The following is a 27,731-nucleotide window of genomic DNA, read 5'->3' as shown; positions in this document are numbered from 1 at the left end:
CTTCACCATGAATCTGCCAAAAATAAGCAGATCAGCCATTATGGTAGAACCCAAATTTATAAACCAATGAACCAAATGTGAGAACATTTCCCTCTAGAAAAACAAACACAGGAAAGTCTCTCCTGCTTTAAGTTGCAGCAGGTGCATATTTTAGGGAATCCGAGTCGGATTTCTCAGGATAAAGATGTTGGCCAGCCACGTTAACCGCCTTTGCCTAACTTAAGGCCAAAGAACATTCGTAAGTAGCAAAGGGAAGGCTAGATGGAGGCAGTAAGTTACAGCTGTGAGTCGGGTTTCTTCCTAGCAGAGGCCCTTCAGTTAAGCTGGTTTCAGTTTTAGCCTGAAGCATGAGAGGCAGGGAAACTATCAAAAGCACAGCCTAAGAAGGAAGCTGGGAATAAGCCGCTTCACCATTGGGAAAGATTATCCTGGAAAGCTCCCCTGCCCCCCCTGAAAATTATGAAAGCAGAGCAGCATCTCGGCCAGCCACCAGCAACAGCAGAACAGAGCAGGTCAGACCAAAATACAACACTGTGTGGGCTTGCTTTGTGGCCAAAGACCCCAAGGACCCACCTGGCTAGCGTGGAGTCTCTCCCCAAAAGGCATACAACTCATCAGGGTCTCTGCGTCTGGCAGAGAAGAGACAGGAAAGCACTCAAAAGGGAGAGCCCCCCCTCCCCTCCCGCCAGACCCTGGGTACAAAAGGACCAAGTGGGGCCTTGATGGCTTCCTCCAAAGCCCCACAGTGACTGCCTTGACCTCCTGGATCGATGGGATGCAGAACCCTGCGTACGCCACACCAAACCCACCCTTCTGCTCAGTCCTAACCAAACTTGTCAGCATCGTGGAAATGTGCTGCTCATTTTTTTCTCCAGCAGGAAATCCAGTTTGTTTCAATTCCTACTATGGTGCTGCTGGGCTGTTCCTAGCGCTTATAGGTACTGGGAGAAGCACAGAGAACAGACATTTCAAACATTGTGGCCAAAGCTGAATTTATTGAAACTGAAATTAACTGGGGCAAATAAATGAACCCCAGCTCTGTAAAGCATCCCCATCTTTGAACTGATAGAAAATGCCACATCCGAGGCTTGGCTACAGCAAGAAAACAGGGAGCAGTTGGATGCCCTGGTACCTGGCATAGCCAACCTGCATGGCTCGGTACCTGTGAGCTGGAGATCAGACAGCCCAGGTGCATTACTTTGGGAGCAGAGGTGGCCAAGGCCAATGGAGCTGCTTCGGTTGCTCTGCAGATTCTTCAGGGAGGTTGTAGGATCCTAGCCAGTTATGACACTGAGAGGGCCCTCAAGACATTTTCGGGGCTGATGCAGTATACAGCCAAGCTGCGCAGAGTCCGCTGTTCCAGTGGGAAGGATGACCAAGAAAAGCCAGATGGCCAGGCACACATTAACTGTAAGAACTGCCCACACCCCAGATGCACCATCTCCAAGATCTTTCTCCTCTGGGGAATGGATTTTCCTGGTGGTCAGAGAGGAGGCACAATGTCTCCCTCCTTTCCCCCATGTGCTGTTTAACCTAGGGCCTCTATGCACAATCCAGGGTACGAGATCCAAGTTCTGGTGGTGGACTAGCCAAAGTATTCCAGAAGCTGAGTGCGGTTTACCTTCTCCCTGGCTAGCTTCAGGTCTGAAAGCCTTTGGGATTGTACTCCTCACCCAAAGGTACGGAATCGCATTCGGTGGAAATAGTCCCGGACATTCTGGTCGGTATCTTGGGGCATCTGGTTAAGCCAAATCACGTGGCTGCTGAAAATGTCTTCCTTCAGCTTCCGCTTTGAAAGTATGACTCTCCCAGGGGAGCTGCCAACCTGGGGGCCTACCAGCAGCACGTAACAGGCATGGCGGCTTCGCTCAAAAAGCAACCCTAGAACCAAAAGGGGAAGTATAGCAGGAGCCCCCAGCGGTTGGGCAATTTGGGAAACAGCTGGAGCATCCACTCACCTTCAAAGGCCACTATGGGCTCAGTGCTATTGCTCAGTTCCAAGAGGACAGTGGGCAGGGAGGGATGGAAAAGGTACAGCCGTTGCTGCTGACTTCCATGCCAAGGTCCCTGGAGGAGAAGTGTGAGAAGGCCAGGGCCCCATAAGGGACTGCCGGGATGGTTTACTTATGCCCAGAAGCTGCCATGCTCCTGTAATCCATGGGTGAAGACCCCCCCAAAATAAAGGCCACCCAATTACTTCATTTGCCGCACCCACTGCAGATGGACCACCCCAGGGCTGTCTTTACTACAGTTAGTCTACTTGCGACCGTTTCGATTTAGTGACCAAAATGGACAGTGCTGAACGAAAGGACTTGTGACCCCTGCCTGACGTTCTCACCTTTGCAGCAGCCCCGTGGTCACATGATCAAAATTCGGGCACCTTGCAGCCTGCTGGGGTTTATGCCCATGGAAGTGCTGTAATTCCCCTGCTCTGCCACTCTTGCCTTCTCCCTGCCCTGCTGTGTGCAGATTCACTTAGCTTTCACTTCCCTTGCTCACAGCACACCCAGCTGGCGTCAGGCGGGACTGAAAAGCTAGTGGAAGCAATCTTTTTAAGCAGCAACATGGGACGGGGCAAACTGATGGGCCTGGCCTACCGTGGCCTTTAACCCACCGGAGGTTTCCATCTGCCAGTAGACGCTGGACCTCCCAAGGTCTCCCCCACCCTAAGGCACTGCTGGAGGGTTGCTTAATGACCACAAAAGAAATGGGATTGTGGTGGTTGAGTGAGGCAGTCATGTGGGTGTCTTGTAATGAGCGTGACTTACATCCAAAACTCGACCATTACCTGTACAGATTCTCCTCAGAGCTTTCGGGCGGGGGGGGGGGAACTCCTTAGAAGACCACATAGGAGCTGTGACTAGGGGGGCCTTTGCCCAGGTTCGCCTGGTGCGGCCCTATCTAGACCGGGATGCCTTGCGCACAGTCACTCGTGCTCGTGACCTCTCGTTTGGACCTACATGGGGCTGCCCTTGAGGACCACTCGGAGGCTTCAGCTGGTGCAGAATGCAGCCGCGCGAGTAGTGTTGGGGGTCTCCCGATACTCCCATGTTACACCTCTGCTCCGCGAGCTGCATTGGCTGCCAGTTGCCCTCCGGGTGAGATTCAAGGTGCTGGTAATGACCTATAAAGCCCTACATGGCTTGGGTCCGGAATACCTATGGCAGCACCTGCTGCCGGCGTCAACCTCCCTCCGTCCAGTGCGCTCCCACAGAGTGGGCCTCCTCAGGGTGCCTCCGATCAGAGAATGTTGACTGGTGGCCCCCAGGGGGAGGGCGTTCTCTGTGGGCGCGCCAGACCTATGGAACCGCTTGCCGGTTGAGCTCCGGACGGCCCCCGACCTTCGCTCCTTCCGGCGCGATTTAAAAACCTATCTATTTGAACAATCCGGCCTGGTCTGATGGGTTTGGGGTTTGGATTTGGTTTTAACATTGTTTTAATTATTGTTTTATATTGGGAGCGCACTGGGCTTCAAATGCCCTTCGCCCAGTGCGCTCCCACAGGGAGGGTCTGCTCAGGGTTCCGCCGGTAAGAGATTGCCGGCGGGTGACACCCAGGGATAGGGCCTTCTCAGTGGGAGCGCCTGCCCTCTGGAACCAGCTGCCGGTGGAGCTGAGGACTGCCCCCAACCTCCGATCATTCCGCCGGGGCCTGAAGACCTGGCTCTTTGAGCTCTCGGGCCCAGGCTGAGGAGAAAATTATTTTAATTGGGGTTTTTTAATTAGTACAGGGTTAATTTAATATTTTTTAACTTGCCTTTTAACTTTTGTATGTTTGATTTTAATTCCCTGTAAACCGCCCTGAGTCCTCAGGGAAAGGGCGGTATATAAATGTAATAAAATTTAAATTTAAAAAAAAAATTAATCTTTTTTAACTTTTGTATGTATATTTTGATATTTATTGCCCTGTACACCGCCCTGAGTCCTTCGGGAGAAGGGCGGTATTTTCATTTTCATTTCATTTTATTAAATTTGTATACCGCCCTTCTCCCGAAGGACTCAGGGCGGTGAACAGGGCATATATAAATAGTATAAAAATTTAATAAATATAAATATATAAATATATAACTGAACTCAAAGGAAAAGATTTAGCCCACAAGGAATGGAGCTGGGAAGGCCTTTCCCCATACCTAGTGATGATCAGAGTGCAGTTCTGACTTGCTGCTGGCTCTGTGAGGCTCGTTGTGGGCAACCCCACTTCATTTCCACCTATCATAGATCATTCCCTACTCACAGTTTCATTTCTTTCATCTTGGTACAGGCCCCAAAAGAGGAAAATGGATCTGCGATCAGCAGTTGCAAGAGAGGCTGGCTTGGGACTCTGCATTTCCGAAAGCAGCTCCACTTCCCATTTGATGGCTCCAGAACTGCCCTCCACGATTGTAACCTAGAGAGTAAATGGTGATGAAAGGATAGCTGGGCTCCAGGCTGTAATTCCCTTTCTCAACCACCATTTTAGCCCAAGGACCTGGCAAGCACATGGCACAGCAGCTCATCACTATATTTTCTATACCTCTTTCTAATAGCTTAGAGCAGAGGTGTGTTTCTATCCCAGCACTTGGAAAGTGGAAAAAGGCAAATGAATCACCAGGCTCTACTGGGTATCAGTAATAAAAAGCTCTTTTAACTAATATGGAACTAGAGAAAGATCCAGGTGACTTAGGAGTTTGGACTAATTGGGAATTACCTGGTAGATCATCAGCCACCACCCAATTCACGTCTTATAAGAAATGTAATCTTCTGCATCACAAGCTCAAACCGTGGGAATATTGCAAGCATGGCTCATTTATTTTGGTGACCTTTTTGGAGGTCTAACTCAAGCACTATCAAATCCAGTCATGTGGTTGAGTATTTTATGTGATGCTCATGCCACAATGTCGACTATGTAAACATGGCAGAAAATTTTAGTGGATTTGAAACCGGCAGAGAAAAAGGGAGATACAAGGTGTGTGTGTGTGTGTATTGGCAACAACACATCTCCAGCACCCCTTGCTCGAGTGGATACAACTGTACAACAGTTGCTTCCAAAGATACCAAAGGATCTGCACCTGCACCCCACCCGCAGGCCCCCCTGCAAACCTTCTTTGTCACAGGTGAGACTCTGCTTTCAATAACCACGGCAATCTCATCGGGACCAAATGCTCCAAGAACGGGCTCCCTGCAAGCAGGACACGGGTGATGTTCAAGGGGTGGCATCTCCAGCTTTTCACCCTACTTTCCCTATCCCAGGTTTGCCGGTGTATTTATTCATTCATTTGTTCTTTCATCTGATCTGTGTGCCACCCATCCTGTCTAGAGGTGGCTTATCCAGGAAATACCAGAAATAGGCGGCAAAGTCCTCTTTTTTCCCCTGCAACTCAGGAGAGGACTGAGTATTCACACAAGGCCCTGTTGCACAGCCAACATTCCTAATACTGTCATTACCTCAGGATGTGTGGCACACCAACAATCCACAATGAACTCAGCTGTTGTCCATTCACCAGCTCCAACATAGCTGATCTTGCAACCAAAATATGGCTCCCTGGTTTTTCTGATATCTTTGTCACGTACTGAATGTCTCCAGAACTAAAAGAGAATAAAAAACAGCTGTTATCCCTTGTCGGAGGCCATGCACCTCTTCCAAGCCTTCAGGTCAAACTTTGTTGCTACAGCCCGTCATAAGCCTCTGCTTTGCACGGCAGCAGATCAAGGGTTTTCTGGTTTCATGAGTGAAGAAAAGGGGATGAAGCAAAGCAGAGAAAATGGAAAAAACAAAGGGTTTCCACAAGTCCTAGGTCAGTGGGGACTGCAGCAGGTACCTGGCTAAGGGCACCTGTCGGGCCTTGTGAGGAATCACCATCTCCCAGTCCGCATCTTCCTTCAGGCTGGCAAGGGCTGGGCTTGTTGGGCCCACAGCCATGCGATACAGCTCCTTCAGCGAGTAGGCAAAAAGAGCCTTTGCTAAGGCGAGAAAAAAAGTTCCAAATAAAGCAGGTCGAAGGGCAGAATGTCCAGCTGCCTTCCTTCCCCACCCCTAGAAGTACAGGACCCACCTGTGTAGAACAGGATGTAATGGGCTCCACTCTTGGTGATGTGCAAGAAGTGCCCTATCAGTCCTGGCAAATGCAGGCTTCCGCTGAATTTCTTTTGTGTGCCAAATGTCCCCGAAAAGAAGAAGCTCTTAGTCTGCAGAGAAAATTGGAACCAGGATACTTCAACCTAAGCAGCACTCTGGCATTCATGCTACCTTCAAAAGGGTTAGCAAAAAACACGGATCCTTAAAATAAGGGAACAGATCATCCTTGTTCATGGTAATAAGTTCAGTATAACCTGAAGGTTTACAGACATTTTTCAGCATCAACACAACTTGTACTCAAAGCTTGGGGAAAGAAAATGATTCTGGCATTAGACAAAGTATCAGTCTGAGCTGTGCAAGAAAGGCCCCTCAGGGCTGATAGAAGGTCTCTTGTGCCTGCTGCTCCGTTGGCCTTCCAGGGAGCCTGATAGTGGGGTACCCCGCTCTAAATTTTTTCACAGTGGCATTGCTCCTCCCATGAATTCTTGACATCCCTCCTTTCAGTCAACCACAGTTGTTAACAGCCCAACCCACTAACACTTCAATTCTTAAAGGTAAAACAAGGATGAGGAAAAAGACAGAACATGGGGGATGATGCAATCTTTTCCTTCCCCTGATCAATCCTGCTATGGAAAACAGGAATTTCCCAGGTACCGGTGGCCATTTCTCCAACCAGAAGCTACTGCTTGAATCACTATGCCAAAGAACACTGGAATCCCAGGCCCTTGACTCCAGCACCCTGTGTCTGACAGGGTGTATTGGATGCATTTTAGACGGCAAGAGCTCCCTGCAATTACTGGCTCCCAACAACCGCATTTCAGGCCTCCTGCACAGGAATCTTAAGATTCAGAAACAGCACCAATGTTAAATGCTTGGAAAAGCTGCAAGATACTAAAACAAAAAGTTTATATGTAATAATTTATAAAAGCCTAAAAGGTGTAGAATAAAATGGGTACAGGAATGCATGATAGCTTAACATATGGAAGACTTTATGAAATTACAGAGAAGGCAAATGAGGGGCTCATTAAGTTTAGTTTAGGACTCATTCAATTAATTTTGAATGCTCTGGTGCAGAAGTGATGTGGCATAACTTTTTTTAGACTCTGAGCTCCCATGCTGCTATGAATGTGGCCAATTCCTCTGAAATAGGCAGGATGACCCTATTGCTTCAGCAATTCTTACCTCCTCTCCTGTGACAGCAAAGACCAAGAAATCAGGCACACCGTCTCTGTCGATATCAGGAATCTTCAGTAAGGGACTCAGGACTGTAGAGTTAGGCCCAAAAGTGGCTGTCTCATTCCACTGAGTCTGGCCTATGAAAAAAACAGAGCAGGTATTCTGAGTCTGAAGCCTTGACAGGTAAGAAGACGCCTGCTTTTCCAACATAGTGGCTTTTGATTCTGGAACCCTGAGCATTCCCTTCAGTTAATCACTGAATAAGTCTACTGTAACACGTGACCTTGCATATGGCACCATTTTCACCCATCTAAGTTCTGGCATTCATACCATCACAACTGGGAGTTCCAATGTCACCTACTCCCCATATACAGGTGTCCAACTAGAAACCAAGAAATTTATCAAGTGTTCTCCTAAACATCTTTTGCAAAAATGGGCTGAAAAACCTTGCAGCAGTTTTTGAAGAAATGCAACTTCTAAACAAAGAAAAGGAGAAAGGCACATTTGCCCTTCTGTTCCACTTGCTCACCACAAGAGGAACCAGACAGAGGAGAAATCTCTTCACACTGGATCAGCTCATTTTTCTGTTTTCACTTCATTGATATTTTTAAGGACTGGAGAAAAGTGCTACCACTGAGGAGGAAACAGGAGACCCATGAGTCTTTGCAGCTGAAGAAGGAACAAAATCCTTGCCACCAGGGGATCAAGATTTCCATGCTTTTGCAGGGTTACAGCAGGATCCCATGTCTGATCTATGAAGCCCCATGCTGGATCAGATCAGAGAACTTCAACTGAAGCATGTTGTCCCAGAACGGCATTAACCCTAACCCTTCAGCTACCAATGGCTGCTAAACTGTAGCTCCCCCATTTACATAAACAAGATGCAAATTGAGTGCTGCTTGTGCTTTGGCTGTTGGCAGTCGTTTTGGATGTACTAAAACCACACTAACCACACTAACCGTCAGTGCCGTGCAAGCAGGAAGAAATCTGTACGCAGCTTATGGCAGAAGGCAAAGGGGCACGGGACTTTCTTCCTGAGATGCCAATGCAGTTGTGCTTTCAGATCCCTTCTGGGCGTCTCTTTCCCCCAAAACGGGTCCATCTCCCTGATACACCTGACTCAAAAGGAAGGTACCTGTCTCCAGGTCGAGGAGGACAAAGGAATCCGGATTCCCGATGACAAGGCAGGCCGGAGAGCCGCCGTGCTCCACGGAGCAGTCCATCAGGAGCAGCTCCTGGGCCACCGGCCTTTCCCACAGCGTGGTGCCGTTGGTGCCCGACTGCGCCGCCAGGAAGGCACAGGGAGGGGCGAAGCCTGCGGAGAGGGAGGCGCGGGTCGGTCAGCTCCGCCGCGGCCCCGGCGCCCCAGGCCCCGACCCCGCCTCCCGTTACCTCCTTCGGAGCAAGAGCCGTGGCCGGCGTCGCTGGTGTTTCGGCTGCCGGCGCCGGCCTGGAAGGCCACGAGCACGTCTTGCACTCGGTCCCCGTCGGCGTCCCCCGCCGTCAGGAAGGCGTACGCCGCTGCGAGAGAGCGAGAGGGAGAGAGCGAGAGGGAGAAAAGGGAGCCCGGGCCTCGCGCGGCCTCCGGGGGCTCGAGCGCCGCCGCGCAAGCCCGCCCGCCCGCCCGCCCTCACCGGCGTCGTCGTAAGCCCTGCTCCAGGCCGTCCGCGAGGCGGGCCTGACCGGGCAGGGGATGACGAAGGAGAAGGCGAAGGCCAGGCCGAGGCAGAGGTAGAGCGAGAGGAAGAAGGCCGCGGTGCGCCATTGCGAGAGCCGCCCGGGCTGCGCGCCGCCGCCGCCGCCGCCCGCCTCCTTCTCGGCGTCCCGGGCCCCGGTCCCCGGCGAGGCCGGCGCCTCTCGGGCCTTGAGCAGGTGGATCTCCGTCTCCGCCTCCGGGCGCGCCATCGGGCGGACGGCGCTCTGCACGCGCCCAGAGGCCAGCCAGCCGGACGCACCTCCGCGGACGCGGCGCCGGACGGCCCCACCCCCTGTGGCCGTGACGTCACCGGCTAGCCGTCGCCGGGTGTGACGTCCCGCCAGCGCCGGAAGCGGCCTGGCGCGTGCCGTGGCCATGGGGCTGGGGAGGCTGGTGCTGTTGGGGGGCTGCCTCCGCCGCGCCTCCCTGCCGCTCTTCCTCCGCGCCGGGCGGGAGCAGAGGGCCGCGGCCCCCGTCCGCCGAGCCCCGCCTGGCCTGCTGCCTGCGGCGAGCCCGGCCCCCGCCCCCGGCCTGCCCTATTGGGTTTGGCGGCGCTCGTGCAGCAGCCACGCCGCTGGGGACGACCCAGAGGCGCCGCCGCCGCCGCCATCCCGGTCGCCTAGTAGGCCCGAGAGCGTCCCAGGTAAATCTCTCGCCGAACCGGGCGAATTCTCCTCGCGAGGAGTCGGGAAGCATCTCTTCTTCCCCTTGAGGGCTCCTCGGTACCAAGTTCTTCCTTGCAGACGTTTCGTTACCCAAACTAGGTAACGCCATCAGTGCTAATGCTGATTAGCACCAACGGTCCCTCTTTTCAACCCTGAACTTGTTTTTGTAGGTTCCACCTCGAAGTATGAGTTCCAAGCTGAAACCCAGAAACTTTTGGATATTGTGGCCCGCTCCCTCTACTCTGAGCAGGAGGTAAGCCTTGCAGGGTGAAGCCAACAGCAGTGGGCTTAAGAAGTCCCCTCGCTCTGCAGAGCTTACCTGCTCTTTGATTCTTTCACAGGTGTTCATCCGGGAGCTGATCTCCAACAGTAGCGATGCTCTGGAGAAGCTGCGCCACAAACTGGTCTGTGAAGGAAAGGTCCTGCCGGAACTCAGGATTGAACTGGAGACAGATGAGGAAAAGTGCCTGGTTGCCATCCAGGTAGGAGGACCTTTTTTTGCATAATGTGTTAAAAAACAAAATGTTCCTCTTGCTATTCAGTGGGTTCTCTGTCTTCAAGGGTTAGCTGAAAGTTGCATGGCAAGTAGATGCCAGTGAGGTTGATTCCGGGTGAATCTAGCCTAGAAAGAAGCTGGGAAGGGAATTGGAATGCTTTGAGAGTTTTCCCAGAAGGGAAAGGGTTTATAACTTAGCATGCAGCTAGGCTGAATGTTGAGCTTGACTTAAGTGACAACATGGGTTTTACATCCTGGGAAAGAGGATTTACTTCTGCCTGTTCTGCACTGCACTACCTTTTAGGCCATAGCTATCAAGGCAAAATATCAGAAGCAGTGCTGTGAGTTAATCTGATTCTTGTATCTTATATGGAAAAGGGGGGGGGCGCAAAGAAGGAGCCTGTCTCTTCCCACATATCCCAAAGTGTAACTTTGGATATCTGGGAGACTCCCTTTTCTGTTGCTTGTAGGACACTGGAATTGGGATGAACCGTGAAGAACTTCTGTCCAATTTAGGGACCATTGCGAGATCTGGCTCCAAGGTAAGATGGTTTTCCCATGTATTTTACCAGGAAACATAGAAACGTCATTTCCTTCCTAACCATATCCAAGTATTTCGGGTTTGTTGGCGATGTCCATTTCGCTCTGAATTCATGGTGACCTAACCCTAATCCTAAATGGAATTTTCGTCCGATGGGATTTTCCCATTATATTTTACCAGGAAACATAGATAGGGGAGGCTAGAAAGAGGGAGGCTGCAATTTTGTTGGTGTGGCTTTGCATACTTGTGTACCTTTGAAGGACAAAGTCTTTGTCTTCACAAAAATTCTCATGTGTTTATTGAATAAAGCTTGCTGTAGTTTTTAGTTTTGTAATTAGATGGCTTTGCATTTTAAACAATTTTAAGAATATTTGTATTGCGTGTCTGGCAGTAATTAGCTTCATTTTGCACATTCTCGTATTAACTAGGTTTATAAAGCCCCGACTCAAATAATGTGACTCTGGGTGGAATAACAAATAGTAAACCTATTTGCATATTTGTTTGTATGATATGCATATTTTTATTCATTTTTCCTTCACTTTAAATTACGTCTGATTCTGACAAACTGGAACAATGGGTCCTATCCAACAAAATGAGTTTTAATGTAGAGAAAAGCAAAGTTTTACGTTTAGGTAAAAATAAAAGATATAAGTACAGATTAGGTGAGACCTAATCTGTACTTATACAGTGAGTAACTGTGAGAGGGACCTTGGAGTCCTAGTGGATGATCACTTGACTATGAGCCAGCAATGTGCAGCAGCAGCCAAAAAAGCTAATACAATCCTGGGTTGCATTAAACAGAGGTACAGAATAAGGATCACACAAAGTATTACTACCCCTTTATAAAACCCTAGTGAGACCATGCCTGGAATACTGCAACCAATTTTGGTCACTATACTACAGAAAATATGTTGAGACCTTGGAAAAAGTTCAGAGAAGAGCAATTAAGATGATCCAAGGCCTGGAGACTAAAACATATGAAGAACTGCAGGACCTGGATTTGGCTAGTCTAAAGAAAGAAGAAATGGGGGTGACATGATAGCAGTATTCCAGTATTAGAGAGGCTGCCACAAAGAAGAGGGGGTCAAATTATTCTCCAAAGCACCAGGGGGCAGGACAAGAAACAATGGTTGTAAACTGATCAAAGAGAGAAGCAACCTGGAATTAAGGAGAAAGTTCCTAACGGTGAGGACAATTAACCAGTGGAACAGCTTGCCTTCAGCAATCATGGGTGCTCCATCACTGGAGGTTTTTAAGAAGAGACTGGACAGTCACTTGTCTGAAATGGTATAGGTTCTCCTGCTTGAGCAGGGGGTTGGACTAGAAGACCTCTAAGGCCCCTTCCAGCTCTATTCTCAGAAACTGCCTGGACAAGTTCCTGTAGTTTTCTAGGCAAGGTTTTCAAAAGTGGTTTGCCAATGCCTACTTCCTAGGACTGTGGGAAAGTGACTAGCCCAAGATCACCAAGCTAGTTTTATGCGTAAAGTGGGACAGGAACTTGACTAGTCCTCCAGTTTCTAGCCTGATGCCTTAACTGCTACACCAAAATGGTCCTCTTAATTTTTATTTACAAAATACGTATAGACTGCCATTTTCTGTAATGATAATTTAATAAAGGCTTTGTGGAAGAATGCTCAATTGGTACGCTGGCTGTGGACTCTCAAGAATCCAAGTGGCATTTGCTTCTTTGCCAGCAAAGTGGTAGCAACGTGAGGCTGACCAGCTGGGTCCTGTTTCATAAACTTAGTCTGCCTATGTTGTATCTACAGGCCTTTCTGGATACACTGAAGAGCCAAACAGAGGCCAGCAGTAAGATTATTGGCCAATTTGGAGTGGGCTTCTATTCGGTCTTTATGGTGGCTAATCAAGTGGAAGTTTTCTCCAAGTCAGCAGAGCCAGATAGCTTTGGTTATTGCTGGCATTCAGACGGGTAAGGATGTGGCAGAGACTGGGCTGAGAGGCTGCAGCTGAATGGTTAAAAGGCTGCATGAAGTGTTCTAAGCTTTGCTGGAAAATTGAGGGGCTTTGGATTCTACCTGCCTCCCTGAGTTGAAATCCCAGAATGAAGACAGGTTTAGAAGGACTGAGTAGAAAAGAAGGCTTATTCTTTGTGAGATATTTCTTGTACTTCTCTGCAGAAATTGTGCTCAGATAATGGGTGCTATGATATTACTTTCCACCAGGGAGACTTGGTCTTGCAATCGTGCATTAGGACGAGAATTAGCTATGCACTGATTACTGCTTGTGGGATAGCACTTCATCCGTGGGTTCATACTTGTTTGTAGTTCATAATTACAACTTGCTTGTTTCCTCTGACTTGCTTTTCTAATTCTAGTTCTGGGACATTCGAAATTTCAGAAGCTTCTGGTGTTCAGGTTGGAACTAAAATAATTCTCCATCTAAAGGAAGATTGCAAGGAATTTGCTAGTGAGGAGCGAGTCAAAGGTGAGCAATAGCAGCAGGGAGCTTGCTTGCTTGCTTGCTTCATTTATGAATAGACACCAGTGCCATGTCTCTCAGGCCAGTGGATGAGATGCAGAGCCTAACTTGGGGGAAGAAGCAGAGCTGGGTGGCCTGTCCCAACCTGTTTTGAATGGGTAAGGTCCTAGCTTTGGTCTTCACAAATATTGGGGGAAGCTCTCTTCTGCCCATATCCTGGTCAATGAGCCACATCTAATCCGTGAAAGGCTTGGTGGCTTAATTGCAACATTTAGATTGGGTTTTAGAATTGGTTCAGAAAAAAACTTCATTAAGTAATATATTATGTGGTCCCACACTACAACTCTGAATTCCTTCTTCAGTTGTGCCCTGTCTGTATAGTGGTTGCCGCTGATTATCACCTGGTCCCAGTTGCATATTGAATGGATAAAGATCCCTACTGGGGGAGCAGAGGGAATTGGGAGAGTTTTCAGCCCCCCTTTTTTTTCCTTTTCTAGACATCATCAAAAAGTATAGCAACTTCATCAGTTTTCCCCTCTATCTGAATGGGCAACGTGTCAACACCCTGCAGGTAGAGCAGATACCGGGTGGCCCTTGAAGCTGGGCTTGAGCTAAATGGCATTTCAGCAAGCAGGGGTCCCACAATCCTCTGACATCTAGAAGACCTTTGTGGAGGAAGTGGCCTTTGGAATGCCAGCTGCCTTTTTCTACCCTGTCACCCATGTAGCATAGAAACACTTAATTGTGCCCTTTGATTATTTGGATTTCAAGTGGTTCTTTGGGGTTGATAAAAATTACTGCTGGCACCAGCTCCATCTGCAAAATGTCGCTATGTTAATGGAAACTTGCCCTTTCCTCCTTCATTGGTGTTCCTGCTTTGGGCACGGGGCTAGCTTCAACTAAGAATCTGTTCCCTCCACTCAGGCCCTTTGGATGATGGAGCCCAAGGAGGTTGGAGATTGGCAGCACACAGAGTTCTACCACTTTATTGCCCATGCATACGACGAGCCTCGCTACACCCTGCATTACAAGACAGATGCACCTCTCAACATCCGCAGTATCTTTTACGTGCCAGGGGTGGTGAGTGGGAAGGATGAGCAGCCTTGCCTCATTTGGCTGGCCTCAGATCTAAAACTGACGTGTGAGCAGATTGTAACACCTCACCTCAGGAGGATGGTTTTCGCACTGCAACTGTTTTTCTCTTTCATAACTTCCTAGAAGCCTTCCATGTTTGATGTGAGCCAGGAGCAAGGCTCCAGCGTTGCTCTCTACAGTCGCAAGGTCCTGATCCTGACTAAAGCTACTGAGATCTTACCCAAATGGTTACGTTTCCTGAAAGGTAGTCAGAAGAGCCCTATTTAGGAGGAAGAGGCAGGAGATTGGCAGGATTGTTGCAAAACACTGCTTATCTATTTACCTTCTTTCAGGAGTTGTGGACAGTGAGGATATCCCCTTGAATCTCAGCCGAGAACTGCTTCAAGAGAGTATCCTTGTTAGGTGAGGAAGAAGCTTGGTTCAAATGGTCTTGATGGGTACTGATTTGTGGCTTCTCTTGGACTTGCTCTGTCATGGCTGCAATCTGAAGACCTAATATTTTTGGACATGGTGTCCTAACATGGTTGATATAAGAACAGTAGTAGTTTCTGCTTATCTGGGAGTTAGTTGATATTTTGTCATTCTAAGCAAGTACAGAAGGGGGCTATCAGATTTCAAAAGAGAACTCAGGCGTACTATGATGTCATTTAAGAATTCAGCTGAGTTGTGGACCTCTCCCTCTTGCAGCCTAAGATCCTGGTATGCTAGGATTGTTTGGATCAAATCAGGCATGAGTTCTGGAGAAGTAATGCCTTGCAGTTATTGCCAGTTTTGGCTTTGCAGAAAGTCATATCCTCTTGTTCCATTTCTTCTCTTGCTAATTGATGCATTATTGTTTGATGATCTTGTGTAGAAAGCTCAGAGAGGTTTTACAACAGAGGCTGATCAAGTTCTTCATTGACCAGAGTAAGAAGGACCCTGAGAAATATGCCACATTCTTTGAGGACTACGGACTGTTTATCCGCGAGGGAATTATCATGCTGCCTGAGCAAGAAGCCAAGGTATTGGGAGTGATCAAAGAGGCTCCCACGTCTCTGAACCCTCAGCCTTTCCTTTGGTAATTAGGGCCCTATACAAGAGAGGCCAATTGGGGCTAGTCACGGATGGAGGGAGGGGTGGGCAAGCACAATTACCTTTCTTTCCCTCCTGACTGACATGACTTCCGTCCCAGGAGGAAGTAGCAAAGCTGTTGCGCTATGAGTCCTCGTTGCTACCTCCAGGCCAGTTAACCAGCCTCCCAGAATATGCTAGCCGTATGCCAGCTGGCAGTAGAAACATCTATTATCTATGTGCTCCCACTCGCAACTTGGCTGAGCACTCTCCATATTATGAAGCAACAAAGAAGAAAAATGTTGAGGTGAGCAAAGAGATTCAGAGGCTAGAGCTAAGAAGAGCAAAGGTGGGTTCTGGGGAGGATCCAGTGCTTGGTTTGTGATGCTTCCCACCTGGAGCAAAATATGGGAGCTATTGTTGCATCAACTTCATTCTGCTCAGGCTCTCTTTCACCATCTATTCTGCCAACTTGCTGTAAATGGTAGGAATGGATTTTAAGATTGCTGCGGACCTATCCCTAGTCAGTGGTTGGGCATTTCCCAAGGGATTAAAGATAAGTGTATAATCCATACTAAATGACAGTATACCTCCCCTCTCTGGGCCACCAGGTGCTCTTCTGCTATAAGCAGTTTGATGAGCTGACTCTTCTGCACCTGCGGGAGTTTGACAAGAAGAAACTGATCTCAGTAGAGACAGATATTGCTGTTGACCATTACAAAGAGGAGACGTTTGAGGAAAGTCACTCAGGTAGGTGCCTATCAGGAGCATTTCTGATCATTGGGGCCTTCGTTGGCCAAAAATGATTGCCTTGTGCTTTGGTGAAGAAAACACGTTCTTGTGCTGTCAGCAGCAAAGTCAGCCTGTGATATATTTTTTTTATCCCATTTATATCCCGCCCTTCTCCGAAGACTCAGGGCGGCTTACAATCTAAGAAGCACAAATCAATGTGCTTAGCAATAGCCTTAATTCTATGTATATGCCTGCTTATTAGGGCTTTCAGGGGCCCCCAAGCGGCATTTTTACAAAGTCAGCTTATTGCCCCCAACAATCTGTGTCCTTTTGATTTTGAGGTGGGTGTAGAGAATAAGGAAGAGTTTCTATTGGTTACTTGTAGAAAGACCAAAGAAAGGCTCGTTAGATCCCTTTGGAGATGGAAAGGGAATGAATGCAAAGAGCTGTGATTCAGTTTATCATTTCTCTCCTCAAAATGCTGCTTTCATCCTTGCACTGCAGCTGAAAATCGCCTGAGCTCCCAAGCAGCGGAGGACCTCCTAGCCTGGATGAGGAATGCCCTTGGCTCACGGGTTGCCGCTGTCAAGGTGAGAGAGGAGGGTGGCCATGCACTGTAGGTGAGGTTGGGGGGGAGCCAAGGAGTCCCCCCCCCCCCCGGGGCTGTGTCATCCTAGGGAGCCTGGACTTCAGCTGCGTTTCCCATAGCATGTAACCCCAGTGGGACAAAGAGCATGGAGAAAGGGTGGGTTAAGCCTGGCTCCTGTGCTACCATCCCTGGTCAGACCCCTCACCTCCATTGCTGCATTTGTTGCACATCCACAGCAGCTGTCCTCTTTCCCAAGCTGCTTCAAGCACTCCTTGCAGACGGAGTCTTATTGCCGAGTCCTACTTGAGCTCTGTCCCCATTTCAGATCACTAAAACCTGGGCTTAATGGACATTTCTGTTGGTGATTGTGATCAGTTACTTCTGCAGCAGCATGTGAAATGCCATAAGGGCAAGGGGAGGAGTGAGCTGGCCTAGAGTCAGCAGGCTTAAGGAAGAAAGTTATTGGTGTGAGCTTGGCAGCTTCTGGGGTGCAAAACATCCCAAGCTGTTGTTGCCTACAGGTGACTCCACGTCTGGATTCACATCCAGCCATGATCACAGTGCTGGAGATGGGTGCTGCCCGCCACTTCCTGCGCATGCAGCAGCTGGCAAAGACCAGTGAAGAGCGAGCCCAAATCCTTCAACCCACATTGGAGATCAATGCCGGGTATGGGGAAAAAGTCTTCTGGGGGACTCAGGCTGATTTTGGAGACCTGTCTTAGGGAAGGCTCTTCTCCTTCCTGGCCTGCAGCCCTTACCCTGCCGCTTTCTTCTCTAGACACACACTAATCAAGAAACTTAACCAGTTACGAATTGACCAGCCTGACTTGGCCCAAATGCTGCTTGACCAGGTGAGTTGCATTGCCCGGTAGTGGGCTGCACCCTATAGGTTGGGGACCTCTGGCTTAAAGGAGTGGTGCAACCACATTTCTTTTGATGAGCCCTGGTAGCCCAATAGATAAAATGCAATATTGCAGGCTAACTCACTGCTTGCTGCCAGGAGTTCAAGCCTGTGTTGCTCAAGGTTGACTCAGCCTTCCATCCTTCTGAGGTTGGTAAAATGAGGACCCAGATTGTTGGGGGCAACATGCTGACTCCATAAACCACTCAGAGTGGGCTGTAAAGCACTGTGAAGTGGTATAGAAAAGTGCTATTGCTATTTCCTGCTTAAGTGTGCCTGCTTATTCTCTTGTAATTTTTTTTTATATTTTAATTCCATTTATATCCCGCCCTTCTCCGAAGACTCAGGGCGGCTTACAAGCTTAGCAGTAATTCCCTTTTCTCCAGTGAATGTAAATACAAACATCAATTCCCTTCTTGCTAATTATTAATTTTGAGGTAGAGCTGCTTTGTGTTGGGAGGAGGTTCATTTCTACCCCTATCTTGTCCTTCACACTTGTGTCAAGAAGGTGGGTCTGAGCCCATCCATGTGCTAGCAGCATCCTTGGTGCACCACCCTGGCTGCTGAAACACTTTTTTCTTCCAGAATGAAAAAAGGGCAGAAAATTAGAAATGATAGCTTTTCAGTTAGCTGAAATAGTTGTCTTAGATACTGCTGGCACACTGAGGTGAGGGAGTTGGGAAGAGCCAAGCGAGCTGAACAGGGCCAGGTTTCCCTGCCGCCCCCAGTGGGCAAAGGAGAATCTGAGTGCCTCCTCTGCCCTCCTGGTCGAGGGTAGGACCCCGGCCCTGTGCTTTCTGGCTGTCCGCTGCCTGGGCAACGTGAACACCTCTGGCTCCACCTTTGGCTGCAGATCTATGACAATGCCATGATAACGGCAGGACTCAGCGAAGACCCCCGTCCGATGGTGAACCGGCTGAACGAGCTGCTTGCCCGGGCCCTGGAGAAACACTGAACCAGCCCCAGTGATAGCAGCTCAGTGGCCTCCTTCGGCTGCCTTCGTCACCTCTGTTTGGGCTTCCCAAATGGGGCGGCCTGGTGCAGCGGAAGGTTGTGTGCAACGTCTCGGATAAAATATGCAATAAAAATGGTAGACGCTTCTACTGCTTTGTGCCCCCTTTTGTTCCGGTGTGGGGCTGCGGCAGCGAAGGCCGCCAGGCGGCAGGGGGCGCTCGCGCGGCGACGGGAAGGCGGAGCCTCCGCAGCGGCGCCTGCGAAATGGGCGACTCGGAGGACGAGTTTCGACTGCGGGTCCCGCCGGGGCGGCGGCCGGTGGCCGTTCGCGGGGAGAGGGACGGGCGGCGACCTCGCGGGGCAGGCACAGCCGCTGCTCCCGCCGCCGGGCCTCCCCCCCTCCCGCCGGGCCGCGGGCTAAAGCGGGGCGGCGCCCCTTCGGCGGCTCGGCCGGCAGGGGGAAAGAGGCGGCGTGCTGCGGGCAGGGAGCCGTCGGAGGTCGGGCCTGGCGGGAAGCGGCCCAAGGCGGGTGAGTCGGGCGGAGGGGGGGGGGGAGAGGGGGCGCCGCCGCCGCCAAGGCGCTGACGGCCGCCTGCTCTCCGCCTAGAGACGAGGGTCCGCGGGAGGCCGCCGCCGCCGCTGCTGCTCCAAGGGCCGGAGGAGGCCCGCCGAGGACTCGAGGCCCGAGCGGCCCTGCTGCTCTCGGAGGCCCCGGCTGCGCCCCGCACGCCCCCGCTGCCCGCCAGCCGCTGGAACGGGGCCCCGGCGGCGAGCCCGGCCGGCTGGCTGTGGGAGCTGAGCTCGTTGACGGGCGCCCCGGCCGTCACCCCTTGGGGGGCCGATCAGGTGCGTGGCCGCGGGGAAGCGGCGGGATCTCCTCCGGGGAAGGCTGCGGGACCCTCCCTTTCCATCCGGGGCAGCTGAGCCGTCGCACTTTTGCGGCGTTTCTATCCCCGGAGAGACCCCGGACCGTACCGAGGCCACGTTCGTCTCCCCACCGCCCAGATTGAGGACCTCAGCCCGGGCGCTCGGCCGGTCCTGCATGCCGACTTGGTCTCGCCCGGGCTGCCACGGAGCCTTCCTTTTCAGAGGCCGGAGTTCCGCGCGCCTGGGGCCCCAGCGGAGTCTGCGGAGACGGAGCGTTTCCCAAGCAGAGCCGGTGAATGCTTTGAAAGCGGCCGTCCGAGGGATGCCGATACCCTGCAAGATCTCGTGGAGCTGGCCGGGGAAGGACTCACGTTCACCCAGTGGAGCCTTGATATTGGGCGGCCGGAGCCTCCGGGTGAGGCTGCTTGGCGTAGGACAGTCCAAAGGGCTGCAGAAGACCTATATTTATATTTATTAGATTTTTATACCCCCTTCTCCCGAAGGACTCAGGGCGGTGTACAGGGCAATAAATATTAAAATACAGAGTACAAAAGTTAAAAAGCAATTAAATAATTATGCCCAATATATACAATAGTTAAAACCATATTAAAACCCAACCCCCAAACCCATCAGACCAGGCCGGCTTGCTCAAATAAATAGGTTTTTAGATCCCGCCGGAAGGAGCGAAGGTCGGGGGCCATCTGTAGCTCAACCGGCAAGCGGTTCCACAGGTCTGGCGCGCCCACAGAGAACGCCCTCCCCCTGGGGGCCACCAGTTGACATTCTCTGATCGGAGGCACCCTGAGGAGGCCCTCTCTGTGGGAGCACACTGGACGGAGGGAAGTTGACGCCGGCTGCAGGTGCTGCCGTAGGTAATCTGGACCCATGCCATGTAGGGCTTTGTAGGTCATTACCAGCACCTTGAATCTCACCCGGAGGGCAACCGGCAGCCAATGCAGCTCGCGGAGCAAAGGTGTAACATGGGAGTATCGGGAGACCCCCAACACTACTCGCGCGGCTGCATTCTGCACCAGTTGAAGCCTCCGAGTGGTCTTCAAGGGCAGACCCATGTAGAGAGCATTACAGTTGTCCAAACGAGAGGTCACGAGCGCATGAGTGACTGTACGCAAGGCATCCCGGTCCAGATAGGGCCGCAACTGGCGCACCAGGCGAACCTGGGCAAAGGCCCCCCTAGTCACAGCTCCTATATGATCTTCTAAAGAGAGCTGTGAATCTAGGAGGACCCCCAAGTTGCGCGCCCTATAAGGGTGGCAGTGTCCCTGGATCTTGATGGAAGCAATGCAATGTTTTCAACTTTGTTTTATCTTTTGTAAACTGCTGGGAGGCTATTGGAATAAGCGTCATAGAAGATAAAATGTCTCAGCCAGAAGTCTTCCTTTTTGGAGCCGTGGTTCTGTAGTAGAATTGTCTTGCTTTAAAAAGAGGATTTTAATCTCTGCTAGACTTTAATTTAATTTTAATTTAATTTTAATCCCATTTATATCCCGCCCTTCTCCGAAGACTCAGGACGGCTTACAATCTAAAGCACAATGTGCTTAGCAATAGCCTTCATTCTATGTATATACCTGCTTATTAGGGCTTTGGCCCCCCCCAAGCGGCATTTTTACAAAGTCAGCTTATTGCCCCCAACAATCTGGGTCCTCATTTTACCTACCTCGGAAGGATGGAAGGCTGAGTCAACCTTTATCCCCCCTTGAAGGCATCAGTGGTATCGGAGCAAGAATATAACCAACATATTTGATTTGTACTCACCTGTAACAATGATGATATATTCTGGGCCAGGTTTACATTAATGATGATGGTGATGATTTTTTGTAGAGCAAGAACAGATGCCAGGTGTTCAGCAAAAGGCTTTTACTCGGTTATTGGAGAAGCAGCAGCAGCAGCAACTATCCGAAAATTGCTCTTATGAAACAGTAAGGACAGAATTGTACGCAATTGTATCTAGATAAGGAATGATACTGAGCATCTACCCAAACTCAGTATGTCAAGCTCTACAGTTGCTTGGCAGCAGTATCATAATAGGGGCAAAGGAGTAACTGGATCTCTACGTAATGAAAAATACCTTCATTTCCTTTTGCCAAATAGAGAACTTCTGAAAGATACTGGGACTAAGCTGGGGTGTGACTTGCTGGCAGTCCTTTTCCCAAACCTTCCTTTTAAATGGAAGACTTAACTTTTTAATGAGAAGTTTAATATCTTCTATCTGCTTAAGGGCTGTGAAAGAGGAACTTGATTATTTTCCCCCCTTCCTTCCTTCCTGTTATAGTTCCCTCTTGGCTCACTGGCTGTTGCCTTCAAGGAGATGGTCAATAATCCTCATTTGAGCGATATCCAGATCCAGGTGGACAGTGGGGAAGTCTTTTATGCCCATATGTTTGTATTGTATGCACGGTGTCCTCAGCTTTTACAATTTGTAAGTAGTTATGTGTTTAAGCGCAGTACGTAGTAGACCTTTTAACATTTTTCATGCTTGAGTCTTATGGATTCACATTTGTGGACCTCTTCCATTGTCTTCTCTAAATTTTTTCTTGAGGTTGATTCTAATATCATCGCTTAGGAGAGGGACAAACCAGCTATTTCACTTGTGAGTTTTAGAGAACTGCAGCCAATAAACCAAACTTTTGAAGAGTGCCTGTAGGCAGCAGGATTCACCAGAGATCCTACAACAAGTTTATTCCTGGGAGCAGCAACCAGCTATGCCTTACAATAGACAAGTGCAAAATGAAGTCAGTTTAGAGGCTATAAGAGCAGAAAAAAGGGTCCATCAAGTGGAAGAGCTTGAAGAAAATTACAGATCTAATTGGTACAAGGGAACAAAGGGACTTTGGATAGCTTATGGGACAGTGAAGTAAATGTGTTTATAACTGCTCAGGCACGAGGCCTTTTGACTTACAAACTGCCATATTTAGAAACCATTTTTATGGTGGCAGAAAACCTAATGCTTTGGAATGTCTGCAGTACAGAACAACTTCCATATCTTGTCAGGAAAGTTTGTAAGAAGAAGGGAAGGAGCCTTGGATTACGATTCCTGCTGCAGAGATCATTGTCTTTTTCTGTTCTGCTACCAGGTTGACCACAGATGTTTTGTGGTGGCTGAAGAAGGAGAAGTCAGAGCCTCCCGTGTGCTGTTACATGATGCTCCAGGGGATGCTGTTGCTCTGTTCTTGAAGTACCTTTACACAGCTGAACATTTCATACCTCAGCATTTGCTGTCAGATGTGATTGACCTGGCAATAAGGTTGGTGTGTTGATGCTTCAGAGTACTTAGTTCGCTGGAAATCATTGTGAAATTTACTGTATGACAGTTTTGAACAGAGCTCATTTTGGTTTTCTATACGAAGCATGAATAAGGATTCTATTATCTTATGCCATGGGTTGTACCAAGAGAGAAGAAAGAATATTTATGTCTATTTGCATGTTTGCAGGTTTGGAGTGAAAGAATTGATGGTTCTGTGTGAAGGCCAATCTAGTGAAGAGATACCCATAGAAAAGCCAGCAGATGGTAAAGACAAAGTTGGAAATTTTGAGGAACTTTTGAAATCCATGTGGCAAGATGAAGAAACTGCAGCAAAATCTGTATGCAGAGATGAAATCATTGACAGTATGAATGAGCAGGAACTAGAGGAGATTTATGAGTTTGTGGCTACCCAGCGTAGAATGACCTCTGATGAAGCGAGGAAGGAAAAGGTCGGCAATGAATGCAGATATGATGAAGTGGAAAAGAAGATTAGCCCAATTGGTGTTTCTTGCCCAAGAAAGGCACTGGAGAATCCCAGAAAAGACATGACAATTAAGGAAAATGAAATAAAATGTGATCTAGAGTCATCCAAATTTAAAACCTCTAATGCCAGCATGGAAAAAGAACTGAAAAAGTATTCTGTTGAGTTCCAGACGGATTTCAAGGAAACAGTGTCCTTTGGAGCAAATACTAGAAAAGAACCTACAAGTGAGGTTCATCTCGGGTTAGCTGCAGATTCCACTCATAGTAATCATCTGGAGAGGTCTGCAACCCAATTTTCTGTCTCAGAAATGAAATGTTCTCTCTGGAAGCAGAATATTAACATAGACAACGATGAAACTACAAGAAGAAATTTTCCAAGACTTTTTCAAGTGTCAGCAAAAGATCTCCAGATTACTTTGTCAAGAGACATAAAAGCTCCTTTCTCTTTGATAACATCTGCATCACAGCCAGACATGTTAGATAAGCTTTCCTCTCAATATGGTAAGCAAGAGAATATAAATAGGAAGGGAGATGCTCCTACCGGCAGCCTAGAGAAGTCTGGTGTGGTGAATCCTCATGATCTGAATATTACATGTGACCATATTGTAGTACTGGATTCTGATGAAGAGCTGGAACAGGAGGCAGAAAAGAAACAGGCTTCAAGCTTCTCTGAGCCACAATCATGGGATAAAGTGAGCCCTGTTGCCAATGTGAACTGCTGGAGCCCATCTCCTCCCCAGCAGGATGTAGGTAAAGTGGGAGATGGACTGGACACACTAATTTGTAATGAGGTACAATCTTTGGATGAAAGCCATCATCCCTTGAACCTGAGTAGTTGCAAAGAAGGCAGCTTCTGGGAAGGTTTAGACAGGAGTGAAGGAAGGACACTGGTGGTGCCTGAAACTCCTCTGCCAGCCTGGAATAGCCTGGATGACGTGCAGGTTGAAAAATCCAGGTTGAATTCTTCCCTTGAAAAGCAGTGGACTCATGAAACCCAGACAGAACCGCTGTCTTGCAGCTATAAACCTCTACCAGTGCTTTCATCTTCTTTGCTCAACATAGTGAAACCTAACAATGGTCTGTGTGCAACAGAGAGAGATGTGGTGGTTGTGGATGACAGTGAGGAGGAGCAGGAAGCAGTGCCACCATGCTCAAGGGACATCTTTGTAGAATCTTTGGAGGTAAGAACTCCAAATGCCAGAAATCCATTGAGGGCTTCTGTGCACATGTTTGACGTGCAGGACAACCACCCTGTGAATGTTGCTAGTAGTGTAGCTAATTCAGCCACCTTCCATTTTGGAGTGGGAGATTTGCTACTGCACAACTCTCAGAATTGGCCTGGAAAAGACTCTGACAGCAATGAAGCTCTTCCTGCTTGCTCAAGTTTGTCTGCTTCCATTCCTGTTCCAAAGATTTCTGGTAAGTTGCTGCTTTGGGTCAGTTATGACAACTTCTTTGACAGCTAAGGGTGCTTTGTAACATGGCCAAAAAAAATGGGAGCACTTTTCCTACCACTTAGCTATCGAGTCCTTTAAAGCTCAATGAACGGTCCCACTGAAGCTCAAGACCAGAATCCTTGCAACTGGTTAAGCATCATTGGGCATTTTACTCAGTTTTGCTAAAGACAGTGATCTTCCTTCTTGGATGGATGAGCCCACCTGTTACTTCGGATGAGCTCTATATCCTGTAGATTCTGGGTGGGGAGCAACAATCTAGAAATCCAGTTTTGGCTTCCTCCTCCTAAAGCACTTTTCTAATTAATTGCTGAGCATTTTTTTAATTCAAAAAAAAATGTATGATGCGGATGTCTATGTGACAGCTTTCTTCCCAGAGGTTTGGGATAATTTTACTGTGGACTACTAACCAATGTAGTATATATAGTGGTGATAAGACATATTTTGCAGCAGAGTATAGCCCATGTGGCTGATTTGATTCAGTTTCCTTTTGATCATTCACAGATCTTGCTTGCCAAGCCAGGGACATCTCTTGCGCTTCTCCACTCATGCCTTTGCCACCTTATTCAAGCATGGACACCCCAGAGTTGAAGAAGAAATTGAGCAGGTGGGTGCTGTCAGGATCGAATCAGGACCCTTCTGTAGGCAAGAACTTGCAAAATTACCTTACAGGTTGTTCTTACTTGTGAATTGTGATTTAACCTCCTTTTCTTCTTAGATTTGGTGTCCGTGCTCTCCCAAAACGGCAGATGGTTTTAAAACTGAAGGAAATTTTTCAGTTTACTCACCAACAGGCAGGAACCGACTCTAAGAAAAAATCTATGCCAGTTGCTACCAGTTCTTTTGAGAAACTGCAGCAAAAATGTCTTTCCCCTTATCGACTGCTTCAGGGGAACACAAATACAACTAACCTTACAGATCTCTGTGAAGGAGGCGCTCAGAGGCCAGAGGCTGGACATGGGTGGCCAAAGAGAGCTGCTCTTCCTGCAAAGAGATTAACTGATGGAGAGGGCAATGGAGATCTAATCCTGACAACTTCTCAAGTGTCAGCTGGCACAACAGGAGCTGGAAATAAGACTTATGCAGCATCTCAAAGGTATAGGGGCAGATTGGAAGGTTTGTTCATTTTTCCATTCTGACTTTTTAGGCTGATGGCATGTATCACCAGATGCTGAGGCATGAAGGCAAAAACTTTGAAAATCACCTGCTCACCCCGTCCTCAGCCATATTCTCTACCCTTAGTTAACCTTAAATTGGGGGGACAGTTGTGTTGATGCTGTGTAGTGGATGTGAGTAGTTCTGGCCTGGCTTATACCAGGTATCCCAACTTTTTTAAAAAAATCAAGTGAATTTAAGAGATTGTCTAGGTATCTTAATGCCCTTTCCTTTCTCATCCTGTTCCTAGTTCATCTGTGGAGTTTAAAATCAGCATGCCGACCGAGAAAGAGGAAAATGTACTGGCCTCTCAGATTGCTGCTAGTGGTGAGGGTCAGCAACTGGAATTCTTGAAGCACTATATTCATTCCAACCCATCTCTTTGCCAGCAAATTCTGCTATATCAGCCCATTGAACTTTCTGTACTGCATGCAGAACTGAAGCAAAATGGTGTAAGGATTTCATTGGACAAGTTACTTGACTTTTTGGATGCAAACTGCATCACGTTTACCACTGCAGAAGCTCGGAGAGAGAAAAAACAACACTTCCATAGATCCAAGAGAAAGGGACAAAAGTGACACTAAGCCCTTTGGATATTCTCCCAAATTTGATCTGGAGATTTTTTCCTCTGCCACTTTCTAGTCACCTACCTCTTATCCTTTTTCATGTTTATGTATTTTTCTTTGCTCAGTCCTTTTTTGGGGGGAGCAGGGGAAAATAATGTGTGTTGGGGTTTTAAGTGAGTTTGATCCCTTATAGCCAAACTTTGGCTTGGACAGTGGGTAACCTGCATCTCAAGAGCAGTTTTGGACAGGCGTGTTGATTGCAGGGGTAGTCTTCAGTCCACTTTCTTGTTCACTTAGAGGTAGTCTCTATTTGGTAATAAAAGACATTGTCTATGGATTTAAATTTTCTACAGACTGCAGCTGATGGGGGCAGGTCATGCTCAATTTGGTTAAGTCAAAAGTGCCTTGTTGCCCAAATTGAAGATTTTGAGAAGGAATGTCAGAGTTGGTCACTTGCAACAGCTGTTCTCAGCCTTGCATCCAGTCCTGAGGAATGATTTCAGCATGCGTGTTGGGACAACCTGTTGAGAACTAGAGCATCTTCGGCATATCCTTACCCCAATGGCTGGCTGATGGAGGGAAAAACATACTCCTTCATTTACAAAGATAACTTTCAAGTTTATGGCACCTGTCTACCAGCCAAGTAATTTACTACAAAATTGTCTCCCAGGAGGTAATGGTGTAAAAAAAATGCAAAACTGGGAAGAAGAGAGCAAGATGATGTGATGGGCAGCATTTTTACTGAACACACTATAAATTCTTGCTTCTCAAAGAGTTGGGAGGACTGGAGCCAAACTGTTAATACTTGCATATGGAGGTGGTAATGCAAGTCGTCTTTTAGACTGCTTAAATTATACAGTTGATTTCATTTACCTCCCCCCCCCTTAAAAAAGCAAGAAATTATTTTATGTACTAAATGTGAACATGGGTCTTTTTAAAGTATCATTGGTCCCACATTGCAATTTTTTTAATTATTGCTATCCACAGTAATGTATATAAGATGGGCAGCCATGTTTATTAAATAAATGTTAAAATTATGTCATACCATTATGTAAGAGGTTTTACATGACTTCCATACCACCATTACCCTTCACCTGAGGAAGGATTTCTCTGTACAGTGTACCCTCTGCGTGGAATTTTCAGTTATATTAAAATTGTAATATATTAGACACATTTGTCCGTTATGGTACCTGACAAAATCCATCATGTATCTCCTAGTGATCATTTAGTGAGGCAGAGTAAGAAGCCCAATTTTGCTTCCCTCAAAAATAGTATAGCCATGGAGTATCATAGATAGGACGAGGCTGGGAAAATCAATGAAAGGGATTGTCTTGTCCTTTCTGGATCTGTTGTGTAGCTTCTTCATTGTTACTGCACAGAAAACCTTGTTTTTTTATATTTTACTTTAGGAAGCATCTGTCTCCTTTCTCAAAATGTTTTTTTTAAAAAAGCAAATACTTCTAATTTCTGTTGATTCTCATGAATTAGTACAGACAAGTAGTAGTGGGAACATATTGCTCTTTAGTGCTTCAAAGAGTTCTATAGAGTACTACTTC

General features: G+C 48.2%; 3 protein-coding genes across 11 annotated transcripts; 2 read left to right on the top strand and 1 right to left on the bottom strand.

The window, feature by feature from the left end:
• Positions 1 to 973: 973 nt before the first annotated feature.
• FAM234A (family with sequence similarity 234 member A) lies at positions 974 to 9,303 on the bottom strand (the record flags this gene model as incomplete). Of its 5 annotated transcripts, XM_081338260.1 has the most annotated exons (11): positions 974 to 1,881; positions 1,959 to 2,067; positions 4,234 to 4,386; positions 5,079 to 5,157; positions 5,424 to 5,564; positions 5,798 to 5,939; positions 6,032 to 6,164; positions 7,237 to 7,367; positions 8,366 to 8,545; positions 8,623 to 8,751; positions 8,865 to 9,303. In XM_081338260.1, the coding sequence occupies 11 exons, from the start codon at positions 9,301 to 9,303 to the stop codon at positions 1,670 to 1,672; spliced, it is 1,848 nt and encodes a 615-aa protein (XP_081194386.1). In that variant the 3' UTR covers positions 974 to 1,669. The 5 variants fall into 5 exon arrangements, with proteins under 5 accessions (XP_081194386.1, XP_081194389.1, XP_081194390.1 ...); XM_081338263.1 differs by lacking the exon at positions 1,959 to 2,067; XM_081338264.1 differs by lacking the exon at positions 5,079 to 5,157.
• On the top strand, positions 9,302 to 18,534 carry TRAP1 (TNF receptor associated protein 1; the record flags this gene model as incomplete). Of its 4 annotated transcripts, XM_081338258.1 has the most annotated exons (18): positions 9,302 to 9,569; positions 9,762 to 9,844; positions 9,933 to 10,073; positions 10,558 to 10,629; positions 12,398 to 12,558; positions 12,964 to 13,073; positions 13,565 to 13,638; positions 13,992 to 14,147; positions 14,286 to 14,406; positions 14,495 to 14,564; positions 15,016 to 15,163; positions 15,334 to 15,519; positions 15,824 to 15,962; positions 16,449 to 16,534; positions 17,055 to 17,200; positions 17,312 to 17,384; positions 17,776 to 17,825; positions 18,288 to 18,534. In XM_081338258.1, the coding sequence occupies 17 exons, from the start codon at positions 9,302 to 9,304 to the stop codon at positions 17,797 to 17,799; spliced, it is 2,058 nt and encodes a 685-aa protein (XP_081194384.1). In that variant the 3' UTR covers positions 17,800 to 17,825; positions 18,288 to 18,534. The 4 variants fall into 4 exon arrangements, 3 of the variants coding, with proteins under 3 accessions (XP_081194384.1, XP_081194383.1, XP_081194385.1); XR_014027792.1 differs by lacking the exon at positions 17,055 to 17,200 and having other exon boundaries at positions 18,288 to 18,373; XM_081338257.1 differs by lacking the exon at positions 17,776 to 17,825.
• A 94-nt stretch (positions 18,535 to 18,628) lies between these two features.
• SLX4 (SLX4 structure-specific endonuclease subunit) lies at positions 18,629 to 27,342 on the top strand. Of its 2 annotated transcripts, none has more exons than XM_081338255.1 (10): positions 18,629 to 18,917; positions 18,996 to 19,234; positions 19,478 to 19,670; positions 21,095 to 21,192; positions 21,546 to 21,692; positions 22,348 to 22,517; positions 22,705 to 24,419; positions 24,959 to 25,061; positions 25,173 to 25,550; positions 25,860 to 27,342. In XM_081338255.1, the coding sequence occupies exons 1-10, from the start codon at positions 18,653 to 18,655 to the stop codon at positions 26,185 to 26,187; spliced, it is 3,636 nt and encodes a 1,211-aa protein (XP_081194381.1). In that variant the 5' UTR covers positions 18,629 to 18,652; the 3' UTR covers positions 26,188 to 27,342. The 2 variants fall into 2 exon arrangements, with proteins under 2 accessions (XP_081194381.1, XP_081194382.1); XM_081338256.1 differs by having other exon boundaries at positions 25,173 to 25,570.
• Positions 27,343 to 27,731: the final 389 nt, after the last annotated feature.

This window comes from Vipera berus (assembly GCF_964194415.1).
Source record: "Vipera berus genome assembly, chromosome: 13".
In the NCBI taxonomy this organism is placed as follows: domain Eukaryota; kingdom Metazoa; phylum Chordata; class Lepidosauria; order Squamata; family Viperidae; genus Vipera; species Vipera berus.
This window is presented reverse-complemented; position numbering and strand designations above follow the sequence as displayed.

Coding starts and splice junctions, on each gene's coding strand:
- SLX4 (XM_081338255.1), top strand. CDS start 18,653: ATGGGCGACTCGGAGGACGAGTTTCGACTGCGGGTCCCGCCGGGGCGG. Junction 19,235..19,477: donor CCCCTTGGGGGGCCGATCAG/GTGCGTGGCCGC, acceptor CTTCCTTTTCAG/AGGCCGGAGTTCCGCGCGCC. Junction 19,671..21,094: donor TGGGCGGCCGGAGCCTCCGG/GTGAGGCTGCTT, acceptor GATTTTTTGTAG/AGCAAGAACAGATGCCAGGT.